This window comes from Magnolia sinica, chromosome 10 (genome assembly GCF_029962835.1).
Source record: "Magnolia sinica isolate HGM2019 chromosome 10, MsV1, whole genome shotgun sequence".
Classification (NCBI taxonomy): domain Eukaryota; kingdom Viridiplantae; phylum Streptophyta; class Magnoliopsida; order Magnoliales; family Magnoliaceae; genus Magnolia; species Magnolia sinica.
This window is the reverse complement of record NC_080582.1, coordinates 73745761-73760878: the sequence shown is the minus strand read 5'-3', so window position 1 is coordinate 73760878 and position 15118 is coordinate 73745761. Positions and strand designations below refer to the sequence as shown.

The 15118-nt window shown below is 42.9% G+C and overlaps 1 protein-coding gene across 1 annotated transcript; it reads left to right on the top strand.

The window, feature by feature from the left end:
• The first annotated feature begins 5827 nt into the window (after nucleotides 1–5827).
• On the top strand, nucleotides 5828–14400 carry LOC131216986 (cinnamoyl-CoA reductase 1-like). The gene is made up of 5 exons (XM_058211642.1): nucleotides 5828–6071; nucleotides 6293–6447; nucleotides 6694–6879; nucleotides 8823–9175; nucleotides 13793–14400. Exons 1-5 carry the CDS (start codon nucleotides 5939–5941, stop codon nucleotides 13953–13955), a joined length of 990 nt encoding a protein of 329 aa, XP_058067625.1. The 5' UTR covers nucleotides 5828–5938; the 3' UTR covers nucleotides 13956–14400.
• The last annotated feature ends 718 nt before the right edge of the window (nucleotides 14401–15118 follow it).

The window sequence follows — 15118 nt, the reverse complement described above, 5'->3', positions numbered from 1 at the left end:
GTCATATGCGATCGTTAGACGAAGTCGCTCGAGGGAGTATTGTGGTGAGGTCATGCATCATATCATTTATCATGCATATGCATTAATAAGATTAGCTAATGATTTATGAATGTTTGTCTTTCATTAGATTCATAATATAATTGATGTTTGTGTAACTTAAGACTAATAGCACCCACTGAGTTGATCACTCACTCTCACTCTGAGACGGTGTTTTAAAACACCAACCAGACTCTCCCGTAGTTACAAGGGACGCAGAGTACGAGGAGCCTGGCGGTGCGAGTCTTGATAAGGAGGACGAGCTGTCCTACTTCCAGTTGATGGGCGGTTCTCCATCGACCTCGTAGACGGATCTTGGATCGCTGGGTGTTGGACCCAGCTCATCATTCTTTTGGACATATTTTTGTGATTTTGTTGAGTAACGCCTCGTGCGACCCATGAATTTTTTTAATATTATTTTTTACTTCTATATTTTTGTCATTCCCATACCAGTAGACTAGTTGTGAATGGTGATTCATGATTCAAGTGATTCCATGCTACACATTTAAACATGATTAAACATATCACAGTGAAATTGGATATAAATGATACCTGGGAATTTGGGAGTCGAGCACATCACGACCCCCAATTTCCAGGGCGTTATATCATGGGTTGGGCAGCGTTCTCAGTTCTCTGTCTCAAATGGGTAGGGTAAGGATTTAAGAATATATATATATATATATACACACACACACACACACACACACACACACACACACACACCTAGTCGGGCTAGGTCGAGTCGGGTTTCGGATCAAGTCAGGCCGAACTGGGACCTATTCGAACTCGACCTGAACTCAGTTTCGAGTTGAAGAAAATGGCCCGTCCCGGACCGAACTCAGTTTCGTGTCGGGCCGAGTTGAGTTTTTTCTGGCCGAGTCGAGCGAGTCAACCGAGCTAGCCTGGTTCATGTACAACCCTAACTGTAGGCGTCATTATTAGTGTAGCTTACTTTGGTGTAATCCACTCGAGTTGTGGACCTACCTCAATTTTTGGATCATACCTTAAAATGATCTGAGAAGAGCGGTGAACGACGTGGATAAAACACTCACATCACATTGGGCCCCACAGAGCCCTACCCGGATGGACTACTGAAGCTATCCGCGTTCCCTACCTGGACGGGCTCGGATTAGATACTGACAAGGTCAGTAGCCAAATCACTACTGAAGTGACGTCACCAAGCTTTGTGGACCCCACCATGATGCATGTACGTGTTATATCTATACCGTCCATCCATCTGAAGAGATCATTTTATGGCATGATAAAAACAATAAGATAGATCTAAAATTCAAGTGGACCCCACCATAGAAAACAGTGGGGACAGTGACATCCATGGTTCAAAACTTCTTAAGAGCCACAGAAGTTTTTGATCAAGCTTATATTTTTGTTTTCACTTCATCTATCTCTATGTTAACTTATGAATAGGTTAGATCAAAAAAATACATCATGGGAGGCACAATAAATGTTTCAACGGTGGGTGTGACTGATCCCACAGTTTTCTGCAGTGGGTCCACTTGAACTTTAGATCTATCTCATTCTTTTTCTCATGCCATAAAACGATTTCTACAAATGGTTGGACGGTGTGGACACAACACATGCATCATGGTGGGTCCACGGAGCTTGGTGACGTCACTTCAGTAGCAATTTAGCTACTGACCTTGTAAGTATCTAATCGTACACGTCTCACCGCACCAAAGGAAGCTACAGCGATAATGGCACCCACCATTGAAACCTTTCTAAGGGCCACCTATTCATAAGGTCACATAGACGGGGATGATATGAAAACACAAATACCAGCTTGACCCAAAACTTCTCCTGCTCCCGAGAAGTTTTTAACGGTGGACGTTCAATCTCCACCTTGTGGTTCACTTTAGCCTTGTACCCAGGAAAACGATAAAGGATAAAATACTTACATCACGGTGGCCCCACCGAGCCCTGCTAATCCGTCCGGCGGGGATAAGACGCAATTTGCCTGAAGGATGCAATCCACAAAATCCGTCCCTTAAATAGGAGGACGCGGATTGTATCATCAGGCATAGCCATTTGTCGGTGCTGAAGAAGCTCCGTGGGCTGATGTATTTGTATCATCAACGCCGTCCATCCATTTTGCCAGCTTATTTTAATCTTATGTTAACTACATCATAAGAAACCGTTGTGATTGAATAAGGACCATTCAAATCTTATATCCACCATTAAGATCTTCTTCCCGAATAAGGACCATTCAAATCTTGTATCCACCATTAAAATCTTCTTGCCGCCACAAAACTTCTGAATGTTTTCTTTCCATCCATGTTTGCACTGATTAGTCAACACGTTGGATGGCATTCAATCACCACTGTTTTCTGGTGGTGCAGTCAACCTGAGATTTGGATCTACCTCGTTTTGAGGCTCATACTCTACAATGAGCTGGCAAAATGGATGAACGGCGTGGATGAAACACATGCATCATGATGGAGCAAGGACTAGTAGCGCCTACAAAATGTAAATAGTCAACCGTTAAATCAGGCAGAAAGTCGAGCTTCTAAGATCGTTCAAAGACGTACCATATAATGCTAAATCAGGGCATCAATGTACTCGAGTATTCTGTTTGAGCAAATATGGCACATGTTTAATTTATCTAAGCCGTTGATTGTACGGGCCCTACAATGGATGGTCAGGATTAAAAATATCTTCCACATCAACGTAGGATCATCAAGATCTTCCAATACATGACATTTAATCAATGGCTTGGATCACAGAACCATGGTTCGTACAAACTGAAAACCGAGTGCAACGTAAATGTTCTGAAGTTGCACGTCAACGTGACGTAGTAAGGACGCGTAGGGACGCGGATTGCGTACTGCCCCCGCCCGTCCCTAGCTCCGAACGAGCAGTTCTGTAGGCAGGCCCACTGTGATGTATATGTACATCCAAGCCGTCAATCCCTTTTCTCAGATTATTTTGACCACACCAAATAATAAGCTTGGTTCCATTAAAATGCACAAAGCTTTAAATGTAAGTTGCATTAAATGCAAGATTCATATGTGGTGTGGTCCATTTGGCCGTTGGATCTGCTTCATTTTTATTTTGATGCCTTGAAATAATCTAAGAAAAGGGATAGACGGTTTGGATGTACAGATACATCACGGTGGGCCCACATGCAAAACTGCCCGTTCCGAGCTAGGGAGATCAAAGGAGATCAAAGTTATATGGGCCTCACAGTGATGTATTTATTATATCTACACCTTTCATTTATTTTTAGAGTTCATTTTAGAGCATTATCTAAAAAATGAATCATATCCAAAGATCATATGGACCATACCATAAATAACAGTGGAGATAATGATTTTCACCATTAAACAATTCGTAGAGCCCACCATAACCTTTATTTTACATCCAATCTATTCATAAGGTAAAAAATACCTGAATGAAGAGGAAAAACAAATTTCATATTGATCCAAAACTTCTGACCCCATAAAGGGTTTCAATGGTAGATGTTCAATATGCCATTGGTTTTTGCAGTGTGGTCCACTCGATAGTTAGATTTGTCTTAATTTTTGTCTAAAGTGTTAAGATAAGCTCGTCAAATGGATGAACGGTTTAGATATAACACATACCTCATAATCAGACCCACAGAACTTGCTGATGTGGATACAGCAGCTACGCAGTTAGTGTGAGGTACACCAGCCAATCTGATTTGATCGATGATGATTGATGAAAACGATATTACATCATTTGAAGTTTTCGAATTAAACTATAACTAAAACACATGTAACTATTCTAAATAGTCTTGGGTGAAACGGATGAAGAGTTACATTCAAACTAAAACTTATGGCTAAAGTAGCTTGTACGCGTAATCATATATGGAAAGTGGGATAACTCATTATGACACGCGAGATACGTCCGATTTAAGTTTTGACGGTCTGGATAACCTCATCTCTGGTTGGGCCTTTTTTGTCCATCTTGGCCGTGAAATTATCCGCGACCCCTATACATCACAAGGCAGGTCCACCAGATGAAAGTTTCAGATCGTTTGACCCTACAACCAAAACCCTTTCCATTTTCTTGTGGTACCAAAGAAGAGCTTGGCGCTAAACCTGCCAACGTGGCACGCATGTGAAGAATCCAGCCCGAACATCAGGTGGGGATTACCGTAAGCACGCACTGACAAGAAATTCAAGCTAGCACGACGTGGTCCATACCCACGTCAAATATATACCGTCAGTTGTGCTGATGACCGTCATTAAGAAAACGTGTTCCATAGGAAAAGTCAGACAAGCTGATTTCTCAAGAGTCATACATCGATTCAAATCCAATGAACGGTCGGGATCTCCCAAATACCTGGAGCGTTCGCACATGTACGGTGAATCTCGTATATCTATTTCCGCGGTCAAAGAATCAACGCGAGGAGAATAATGCCAATTCCGGATTAGGTGGGACGCCGACTGGGTAGGGACGTAGCTAGAGAGATGGTCATGTCAGGGTCTCTGTGAGGATCGTCGTGCTATATATGTTTTATCCATGCCGTCCATCTATTTTGAAATGTCATTTTATCTTTGAGCTCAAAAATAAGATAGATGGAAGGCTCAAGTGGACCAACAACAACTTAAGAAGTTGGGATTGAATTCCTACCGTTGAAAACTTCCTAGGGCTCACCGCGATGTTTATTTACATCCAACCTGTTGATAAGGTCAAATAGACCTGGATTAAGGGAAAACATAAAAAATCAGTTTTATCTAAAAAAATTTGTGGCCCCCAAGAAGTTTTCAACAGTAGGATTTCAATCCCCACTGCTTCCAGTGGTGTGGTCCACTTGACACTTCAATCTTCCTCCTTTTTGGAATCATTCTTTAAAATAATCTGTCAAAATGGATGTACGTCGTGGATGAAATATATACATCATGGTGGGCTCCACATAACCCCTGACAGGACCGTCCGATTAGGTGAGGCCCTTGCCGTGGGGGCCCGGCCTCACACCCTGTTTCCAACCTGAGAACTGGATCTCCTTTATTTTTCATATAATGATCTAAAATAATCTGAAAATACGGATGGACGGCTGGGATAGAGAATAAATACATCAAGGTGTGCCCCACGGTAAGGGACACACCATCTTGGGTGAAGCGGGGTGCGCACGTAATCGGCACCGATTTCCTGAGGGACGCGGATTGCGAACTACCCCCGCCTGTACGGTAATCCGTCCGGGTAGGGTTATGTGGGGCTCACCGTGATGTAAGTGTTTTATCTACGCCGTTCATCGATTTTCTCCGATCATTTTGAGGTATGACACTAAAAATCTGGCAGGTCCACAGTCTAATGGACCACATGCTGCAGTGATAATGACAACCACCGTTGAAACCATTCTAAGGGCAACCGTGATGTGTTTTTAACCATCCAAACTATTCATAAGGTAATATAGACATGGATGAAGTGAAAACACAAATATAAGCCTGATCCGAAACTTCTGCAGCTCCCAAAAAGCTTTTAATGGTATAAGTTCAATCCCCACTTTGTGGTGCAATTAAGTCCTGTAATATCTTATTTTTTATCTAATGCCTTATAATTATCTGATAAAAACGATGAACGGCGTGGATAAAATACTTACTTCACGGTGAGCCCCACGGATCCCTGCCCGGATGGATTGCCGTCCGGGCGGGGGTAGGACGCAATCCGCGTCCTCCCTGAAGCGGGTCCCCGCGCTTTTGTCCACTATCCACCAACCCCAATCCTTCAAATTAACCATGGTTAAAACCGGAGCTACCTCATTTAACCATGGTTAATCCCTCATTCTATAAATAAATTCCCACGTAGACCCTTGTTTTCCCATCTTATTGCTTCCACAGTTCCTTCTCGTGCCCTTTTCTCTTCTTCTCGCCGGGATAGAGCTGCCGCGTTTGTGTGTCAGATACCTACCGGAGCAGTCAGAATGCCAGCGGACAGCTCATCGGCTTCCGGCCAGACCGTATGCGTTACTGGCGCCGGAGGTTTCATCGCGTCGTGGCTGGTGAAGCTTCTGTTAGAGAGAGGGTATACTGTAAAAGGAACGGTCAGGAATCCAGGTCGGTTTTCCTCTGTCGCGATCACTTGCGAGATCCGTGCCGCTCGTAGTGTGGGGCCCAGATGTGGGTTGTAAATTGAACGGCTCGATAGAAAGAAAAACAGGTTTTTTATTTGGGATCGGATATGTCACGGTGGGCCCCACCTGATGAACGTTTCGGATCTTCGGTGAAATCTTTCTATTTATCTCTTATCTGTGTATTTTTTTAAAATCTTTTGGCAGAGGATCCGAAGAATTCTCACTTGAAAGCGCTTGAAGGAGCAGATCAGAGGCTGATCTTGTGTAAGGCCGACCTTCTCGACTTGGAGAGCCTCCGTGGGGCGATCAACGGCTGCGATGGAGTCTTCCACACAGCGTCCCCGGTGACTGATGATCCGGTGAGTTTGATGACTGTAAAGTGACATGCGGGGCCCACCATTAGATAAACGTAAGCCGTTGAGATGGTAGGCCGTAGGTGAGATTTTCGACAATTGGATACGACGATAGTGGGGTGGGAGACACCTTTCTGCCATCTACCATCCAATTGGTGGGCCCCACACATGAGGTTGTGACAAGCGGATACTAAATCCAACGGCTCGTATTTCTCTTCACGTATTTCTTCTAAATGTATTGGGGTTGTGCAGGAGCAAATGGTTGAGCCCGCCGTGAACGGGACCAAGAACGTGATTATCGCTGCTGCGGAGGCTGGCGTCCGCCGTGTCGTTTTCACGTCTTCTATCGGGGCCGTCTATATGGACCCGAATCGGAGCCCCGACGTGGTTGTGGATGAGAGCTGCTGGAGCGATCTCGAGTTCTGCAAAAACACTAAGGTTTGCAATTTTTGAATTTCCATAGGGTAGATTTGTATTTTTCTTGCTTTGATTTTTTTTTTAAAAATCCAACTCATGGCATTTTTGCCCTTGAGATTGCATACGGTGAATGCGCTGTCCATGCGATGAATCACCCGAATTAGGTTGTTGTTTTGTGCCGTATTTACGTTTCTGCCACTGGTGAGACGTCATTTGGAATCCAGAGGACGCGGATTTCCTGCCAAACCCTTTCGCAGGAAGTTCCTGCGCAAGGATGCTGAGTGGGGCCCACATATGTTTGTGACAAATCCACCCCGTTCATACGTTTTGAGAGATCATTTGATGATATGAGATAAAAAATTATGTGTATACAAAACTTAATTGGATCACACAATAGGAAACACTTATAAACGGTTTGGATGGCATATAAACATCAATGTGGAGCCCGAGAAAGTTTCAACGGTAGGAATTTCTTGCCACAATTTTCCCTGACCCACTTGGTCGAATGTCGACCTCGTTTTCGGTTGAATGTCCTAAAATGAGCTCTCAAAACGGATGGATGAGTTTGATTTCTCACAAACACCTAGGTGGGCCCCACCCAGCTTCCAAGCTCAGGAACTTCCTGCGAAAGGTTTTCGCAGTAAATCCGCGTCCGAATCCAGAAAATCGCGGGGTTTTTAATAGGGGAACGGATTGGCTACTTCCCCTGACACTGGCCAATGGCTGATGGTCGGTGCTTTGTGGGCCCTACCATGATGTATGTGTTTCATCCATGCTGTCCATCTATTTTTACACATCATTTTAAGGTATGATATCAAAAATGAGGTATATCCCAATCTCAACTGGAACACATTACAGGAAACATTGTTGAATAAGCGTCTACCATTAAAAACATTTTGGGGGCCATAAAAGCTTTGAATCTAGCTGATTTTTGTTTTTTCTTTTCATCTGGGACTGTATGACCTAATCACCAGATTGGATATCAAATAAACAGTACAGTGGGCCTTAGGAGGATTTTAATGGTGGATATCCAATCAATATTTTTTTCATGTGATGTGGACTACCTGAGATTTATATACCTCTAATTTTTGGGATGAAAATCTAAATTGATCTTTAAAAATATGTGAACGGAATGGATGAAACACATACATCATGATAGGGCCCACAGAGCACCGACCATCAGCCATGGGGCTTGTGGCAGGGGGAATAGCGAATCCGTTTCCTTTTAGGGGCAGAGAAGGCTCTAAAATTACGAAAATGACCCTGTTCCCAACCGAGTACAGACCTTTTTAGGTAATCCAAGCCGTTGGAGTTGAAAATCATTTCGAGCCATATGCTATTTCCTCCCTGGTCTTTTGTTCATAAGTGTCAACAGGGAACTTCTTTTCATCGAATGTGGACCATCCAATTACGTGCAAGAATCTAAAGGTTACGGTTATTGGGTTACCGAGATTCTTTGGACATGGTCCATCCATGATTCGAACCACAAGATCAATGGTTTGGATCACCAAATGATGGGCCCCACCTGTACGAATTATGCTCATGCTTGGGAAGTTCTACGTGAGAAACAATTAGTCTACCAGGTTGGACTACCGTTCACGTAATGGATAAGTTAAAACCTGTCATGTTTATAAAACATCCTACCACTCCAATAGGTTTGGCATCTCATGACGATTGTCGTATGGAACAACCAGTCACATCCACCCATCTGGTGGCTCACACTATACAAAACAACGAATAGCCGCTGAAAAACAACGAAATATAAGTTTGGTGGACCTAACCAGTGAACTGCGTTGATTTTTGCTCAAGCTATCTTGGTCAACATATTGGACGGTTTGGATTTTAGATTCACATGGTAGGTTGAAAATCATCCGCTGGTTGGATATGGTCCAACCAGTTGGATTTAGGAATTCTTCATGAATGACATAATCACCCTTTTGATTCTGAATTAATTACATGGACAGAACTGGTATTGCTACGGGAAAGCAGTGGCGGAGCAGGCTGCATGGGAAGTGGCACGAGAGAGAGGCGTGGACCTGGTTGTTGTGAACCCTGTGCTGGTTTTGGGTCCAGTTCTTCAGCCCACCATCAACGCCAGCATCGTGCATATTCTCAAATACCTGACGGGCTCTGCCAAGACCTACGCAAACTCGGTCCAGGCCTATGTTCATGTTCAGGATGTTGCTGAGGCTCACATTCTCGTCTTCGAGAGCCCGTCTGCATCGGGCCGGTTCCTCTGTGCTGAGAGCGTGCTGCACCGGGGCGACGTCGTTGATATACTTGCGAAGCTCTTTCCTGAATATCCTATCCCTACCAAGTAAGCTTTCTCCGCCTTAGTGCTGTGAGCTCTCCATCCTTTTTCGTGGTGTCGTGACGTGGCGAGGTTTGATGGGTAGGGACGAAGCTGTTAGAGATGGTCCCGGGTATTTTTAACTTTTTCGGCCGAGTATGTACACGGCCCCAATCCGTGACAGCGTACAGCCTACCAGTCAAATCGCGAGTTCATCGCATTCCAAATCGTCACGTCACCACCTACTCCCGTCCACTTTCGAAGATTAGGCCGTGACAGTGGGGCCCACCTTGATGTATCCACGAGCCAATAAACGAAGCAGATCCAAATCTCAGGTGGGCCAAACCACATGAAACAGTGGTGATTACGGTGGGATTAAGGTGGCCCATAATAAGTTTTTAATGATGGGCATTCAGTTACCACTGCTTTCTATGATGTGGTCCACTTTAGATTTCGATCTGCTTCTTTTTGGGCTCATGCCTTAAAATGAGCTGTAAAAACAGATGGACGGCTGAGATATACAATACATACATCAAGGTGGGCCACGGTCAGTACCGCACCGGATCCGCTCTGGGAGGCTGGCGGGGCACGTGGCCCAATCAAATACCGCTACTACCGGAGGTGGTAGTGTCAGGGTCACTACTCAAGCCGCCCCCAACAGCGGAGTTCGCGTATTATATTTGCGATGGTGAAACATCCATTCTGAGGTTGGAAAATTACATCTCGAAGGGCCCTACCTGCTTATTCATAACCGGTTCGTGTCTTGTGGTAGCATGTAGCAGGCATGGGTACCATGGATTACTTTTCGTTACAGAATGATTCTAGCCATCCAATAAATAAATTACAAAATGAGTTATGATTCAGTCCAGTAGTCCTTAATGTGAGGGATCAACATGTAGGCATTTTGTAAAGGCTTTGAAAGTTGAGATGAGTTAGCGACGAGACAAGGAAAAATAAAAATCATATGACAAAAGCATGTAGCCTTTTTGTAAAGGCTTGAAAGTTGAAATGAGTAAGAGACGAGACAATAAAAAATAAAATTAGAAATGAGTACATTTAAGCAAATTAAGGGAGAGTATTAATAGTAAGTTACTTAAGATAAACTATTTATACATTAAGTAGCTTATCTTAATTTTTACTCATTAAACAGGAAGAGTAGATAGAAACCAATAACTGCGCTAGGAAGTTGGAGTCTGTAAAAAGTTTCTGGGCAAACATGGAAGAAACTGATGTGGCTAAAAGTAGTAGGAAATGTCTTTGTCGGATTTGTTACTGACTAGTTCAATAGCAATCTCACTATTGAAGTGAACTTAAAGTTATGCCTTAAGTAGCTTATTTTGATTTCTATTTATTAAAGTAAGGAAGAGTAGATAGAAATCAATAACTTTGCAAGGAATACGGTTCAATAGCAATCTCGCCACTGACCAGTTCGTCATCAGGTCACCATATTCTATGTGTTGTATCCACACCATCCATCTATTTGGTGAGACGGCATTAGCCAACGAATGAGGCATATCCAAAACTCAAGTGAACTCACCACAGAAATAGTAGGGATTGAACACTTTCCATTAAAAACTTAGGCTATAAAAGTCTTCGATCAAGCTGATATATTCTGTTTTCTCTTGGTACATGTCTTCATTCACTTCTAAACAAGTTAGATCTCAAATAAACATCATAGTGTGTCCCCACTGTTTTCTGTGGTAGGATCCACTTTATCTTTGAATCTGTCTCATTCTTTGACTCATGCCTTAATCTCTCCAACTGGATGTACGGTGTGGATACATCGTATAGATCATGGTGGGCCCCATAGAGCCCCGCAGAACTTGGTTACCTCACTTCGGTAGCAAGATTTGCTACTGAACAAGTCAAGTAACTAATCCGCGTTCAAATGAAGCCATGACGATTGATACAGCGGGCCGACCTCAATTGGCTGAGATATGGCGTAGAGAATGACGATTACGATGACGCATAGCGCATTAGATAGACCACTGAGCAATGGAAATCTGATGTCTTGTTACTCAGGACAGCCCAACTGTACGGAACCAATAGGAAGGAGGCTGAGTGCTTTGTTTCGCGCATTGCATATATGATTTTTTTCCTTGAAATATTAAGAATAGGAAGCCATTCATTTGCGCGTGCTTCAAAAGTGGGTGTTCAATATTTTATCCAAAAAGCCAAGACCGACCTACATACTTCCATTCGCTGCTCACACGTGTTAAAACAGCACGTGTGCGCTCTCTGGTCTTTCAATGTATGTTGCTCTGCCCAAGAAATAGTGGGCAGACTCGAGGAGTTTCAACACGAGGTCCTGGGTTCGACACCATAGGTAGTGAAATCCCGTGTGTCGGGTGCGTTTCTTTTCTCTTTTCTTTTTAAAGGCCTGGTCGTAGGATGGCGGCGCTTGAAGAAGAAAAATGGACGGCTATCAGATACAGGATATCGTTCAACAGACCACATTTGAGCCACGTGCGTTGCCCAACCAGTGAGATAGAGACAGACCACCTGATTTTCTGATATCAGAATCAGAATCCCGATGAACGATTTAGATCTTGAAAACGTGTCCTGAGTTAAAAATTGGTGGGGCCCATTGAGCTTTGACACATCAGCTACCCGGCCTTGTTTGTGTTTTCGAAGTGCGCATCGAAGGTTGGGGCCCACCAGTTTTGAGTGGAGTCTTGTTTGATTGGGGCGTGTCGTATCGTGACGTGAATATGCAAAGACTCTTCTCTCCCCGTTCGTGTGCGTTGTGCAAGAAATTCAAAGTGGCAGAGTAGGTGTACCAACCACGACACTCCCCCTATTAGCCCCTCACCAACCAATACATCGCTTTCGCAATCCCTTTCCCTCCCACGCTGAAAACCCTTCAAACCATTGGCTATAGATTACCAACCCCAGTCGGCCCCGCCAACCCCGGTTTTCATTGTTTTTTATTTTCTTTTCTTCTTTTCAAAGCGTGCTATCATTTGGCTTTTGTACAATTGCTAAATAAATGGCTTGACTTGGAATGTCCTAGTTCTGGCCCCACTAGATGGGCCGTGTCCCGAAAATCACATAGGACGATCTTGACCGACCGGTGTTGGAAGTCAGACGTTCACCACTGAGTTAACCTTCTTTGTGATAGATAGGGTCAAGATCATCCGATAAGAGTGGTCTTTAACTTATGTAGGTTCAGTCCATGGTGGTGATGATTGGACGGTCCGGATTGAGGTAATTGTTTGCTACGTGTGTAGAGGATGATTCACCACCGCTTAAGAAATGGTAGAAAACGAAGTTGGTCGTATAGATTAGTGACGAGGAATCGGAAATCGAAGACTCTCGAGTCCAAGCTTGTGGGCTTTGACTCGTTATAACCCCTACAACTTGCTTACTTATCGAGAAAACCTTTGATATTCTGGCAGAGTATGAAAGTTCATATGCATGCATTTAGAAGTTGTCCACGTGGGATCTATTCAATTGAAATCAATCCATTCAAATCTTGGACCAGAAAAAAATAAAATTAGACTACACTGATGTCCCAATTAGAAGATCGACAGACATCTAATGAACCGTTGAAATGAAAACACTCTACATGCTCTACAAACAGATGTTCTTTAAGCCGGGGTTAGAATCCTTGTTTTTAAGTACGTGCTTTTGACATGTCTGCAGCAGGTCCTGCGATTTGATTGGTTTACCTTGAGGTTCAAATATGATCTTGATCCAACACTTTTGTGTCCCACAAAAAGTTTTTAATGATCAATAACTACTGTTTCCTATGGTGTGGTCCACCTGAGACTTGTATCTTATTCAATTTTGGAATAATTCACTCAAATAAGCCATCAAAACAGATGGACGGCCTTGATGTAAGGAACGTACATCAAGGTGGGCTCCACAGTCAGGGATCCACCGAAGCTGGCCCCGTTTTATTTCTGCCACGCATGCACTCCACACACTAGTCTTGCGTTGTTGTCTAACAAACCAGGGAAAATAACAGTGTCAGAATGGTTTTTTTTTTTTTTTGACTGGGTCGAATCTTCACGAGGTTATGATGGGAGTGAGAGGGCCCCACCTGCTCTATCTATTTCTGCACTGGTGCTCATTTTTGTGAGCTCCAACGAGTACTATGCGCATGGCAGTGGGGTCCATGATCGTTAGCAGTAGCAAATTGTTACTGATCAGATGATCGTAACCGTTAGATTCACTACCAACAACTGGGTGATTTGAAATTGTTAAGACCCACAAATTGGATTGATGGGATCATCAAATGCTTGCAATTTGATACTATAGCCCTGAGCAAGTGGGGCCAACCACATAAGGGGCATGGATCACCGTTAATTTTATCAACCGTCCAATTTGAATAGATCAGATGTATGTCTGACGTTCATGGTAATTTCAATGATTGAATCCAATCATATTCATGCCCATCAGATAAGCTGACGTGCCCCTATTTTGAACTACTCGAGCTGGGCTTATTCGAAAAATTGATTTTTTTCCAGGCCAGGTCTGGGCCATCGCTATTGCGCCAGGGCATGCTCACTGCATGGCCCACCTGATAGATGGCCCAAATTTCACCAGACACATCGTCTGATGGGCCACACTAGTATCACAAACCACATCAGTGAAATATTCCTTGGCTATTCATTTAATGAATGCATTTACGTGGTGCAGGTGCTCCGATGAGGTGAACCCTAGGAAAAAGCCCTACAAATTTTCGAACCAACGGCTCAAAGATCTGGGCCTTCAGTTCACTCCCGTCAAGCAATGCCTCTATGATACCGTCAAAAGCCTGCAGGATAAGGGCCACCTCTCCGTCCCTCAACCCCTCACCTGATGGTGGGGCCCGCTTGCTGCTGCAGTGGCCCATTCCCATTATGCATATACTCGAGAAGAAAATTAGAATAAGATGGATTCATGATCATGTGGCCATTTAATCCGGTGCTAGTAGTGGGGTTGCAAACAACATTTGAATGATGCTATGATTTTATGGATTAGCATTCCAAGCACAATTAGTTGTTTTTTTATTTTGTGCATTAGCTAATATAATTTTCTTTTAATCCACCGGGTCTGTACGTGTGTTCCTACTCAATCCTTCCATGTAAGCTCATTCATGTGTCCGTTTACCTGTTTTTGCCTCTTGCAGAGATTGTCCTTTGACCGGAATTGTCTATCTTCCGGTTGGTATCGTAAATGAGATATGGTGCAGTAACTGTTAAATGTATTTTAAAAATACAAAGAAATGAAAAGAAAAGAAAAAACTTTGTGAAAATTTTATATTATGTTGGATGGAATAAAGTGTTGGAAATTGGTTTATAAGCATTTGCTTTTTATAAATTTTTATGAAGCTCTGATTATACACATTTGTCCATGAACTTAGCCAGGTGGAAAAAATTGATTAAGAAAATTAGTTCATTGTCTTTGTGCTGAAATTGGTTTGTATCTGGCTATTTGAGTTGTATTGATGAGTTTAGCTTTATCTAAATTTATAAATTATTTATTTATTTATTATTTGTTTGTATTGTGATCGTTGGATGTAGCTCACTTAATAATGTTATTTTCATCGTATAAAACATGCTTCTTAGCTCATGGGTATTTCTCAATATACGTGATGGTTTTCTCTTAACGAGTATACGAACCTAACCTCTTATTTTATAAAAGGGACATAATATTAGGATTTTGAATTAGAGAAAATCAAAAATACCCTCTCAGGTATTTTATCTCCTCTCTTACTTTGCTTCTTTGTAAACATTTAGTTTTTTTTCCCTTCTTTTGAGCATAAAAGTAGTATTGTTATTGTGTTAGTGTAGAGATTTAAAGAGTCCATATACATTGCATACATCCATTTGTTAGGGTATTGTATCTTGGGAGATAGCGCATCGATAATTTGTGCATCGATCAGCACATCGATATCTTAAAAATAATAATCATCTAAACATTTCGACCCAGTAGCAAATCAAAATTTTCATTGGTTGTATAATTGTCACTTCCCAGATCTCC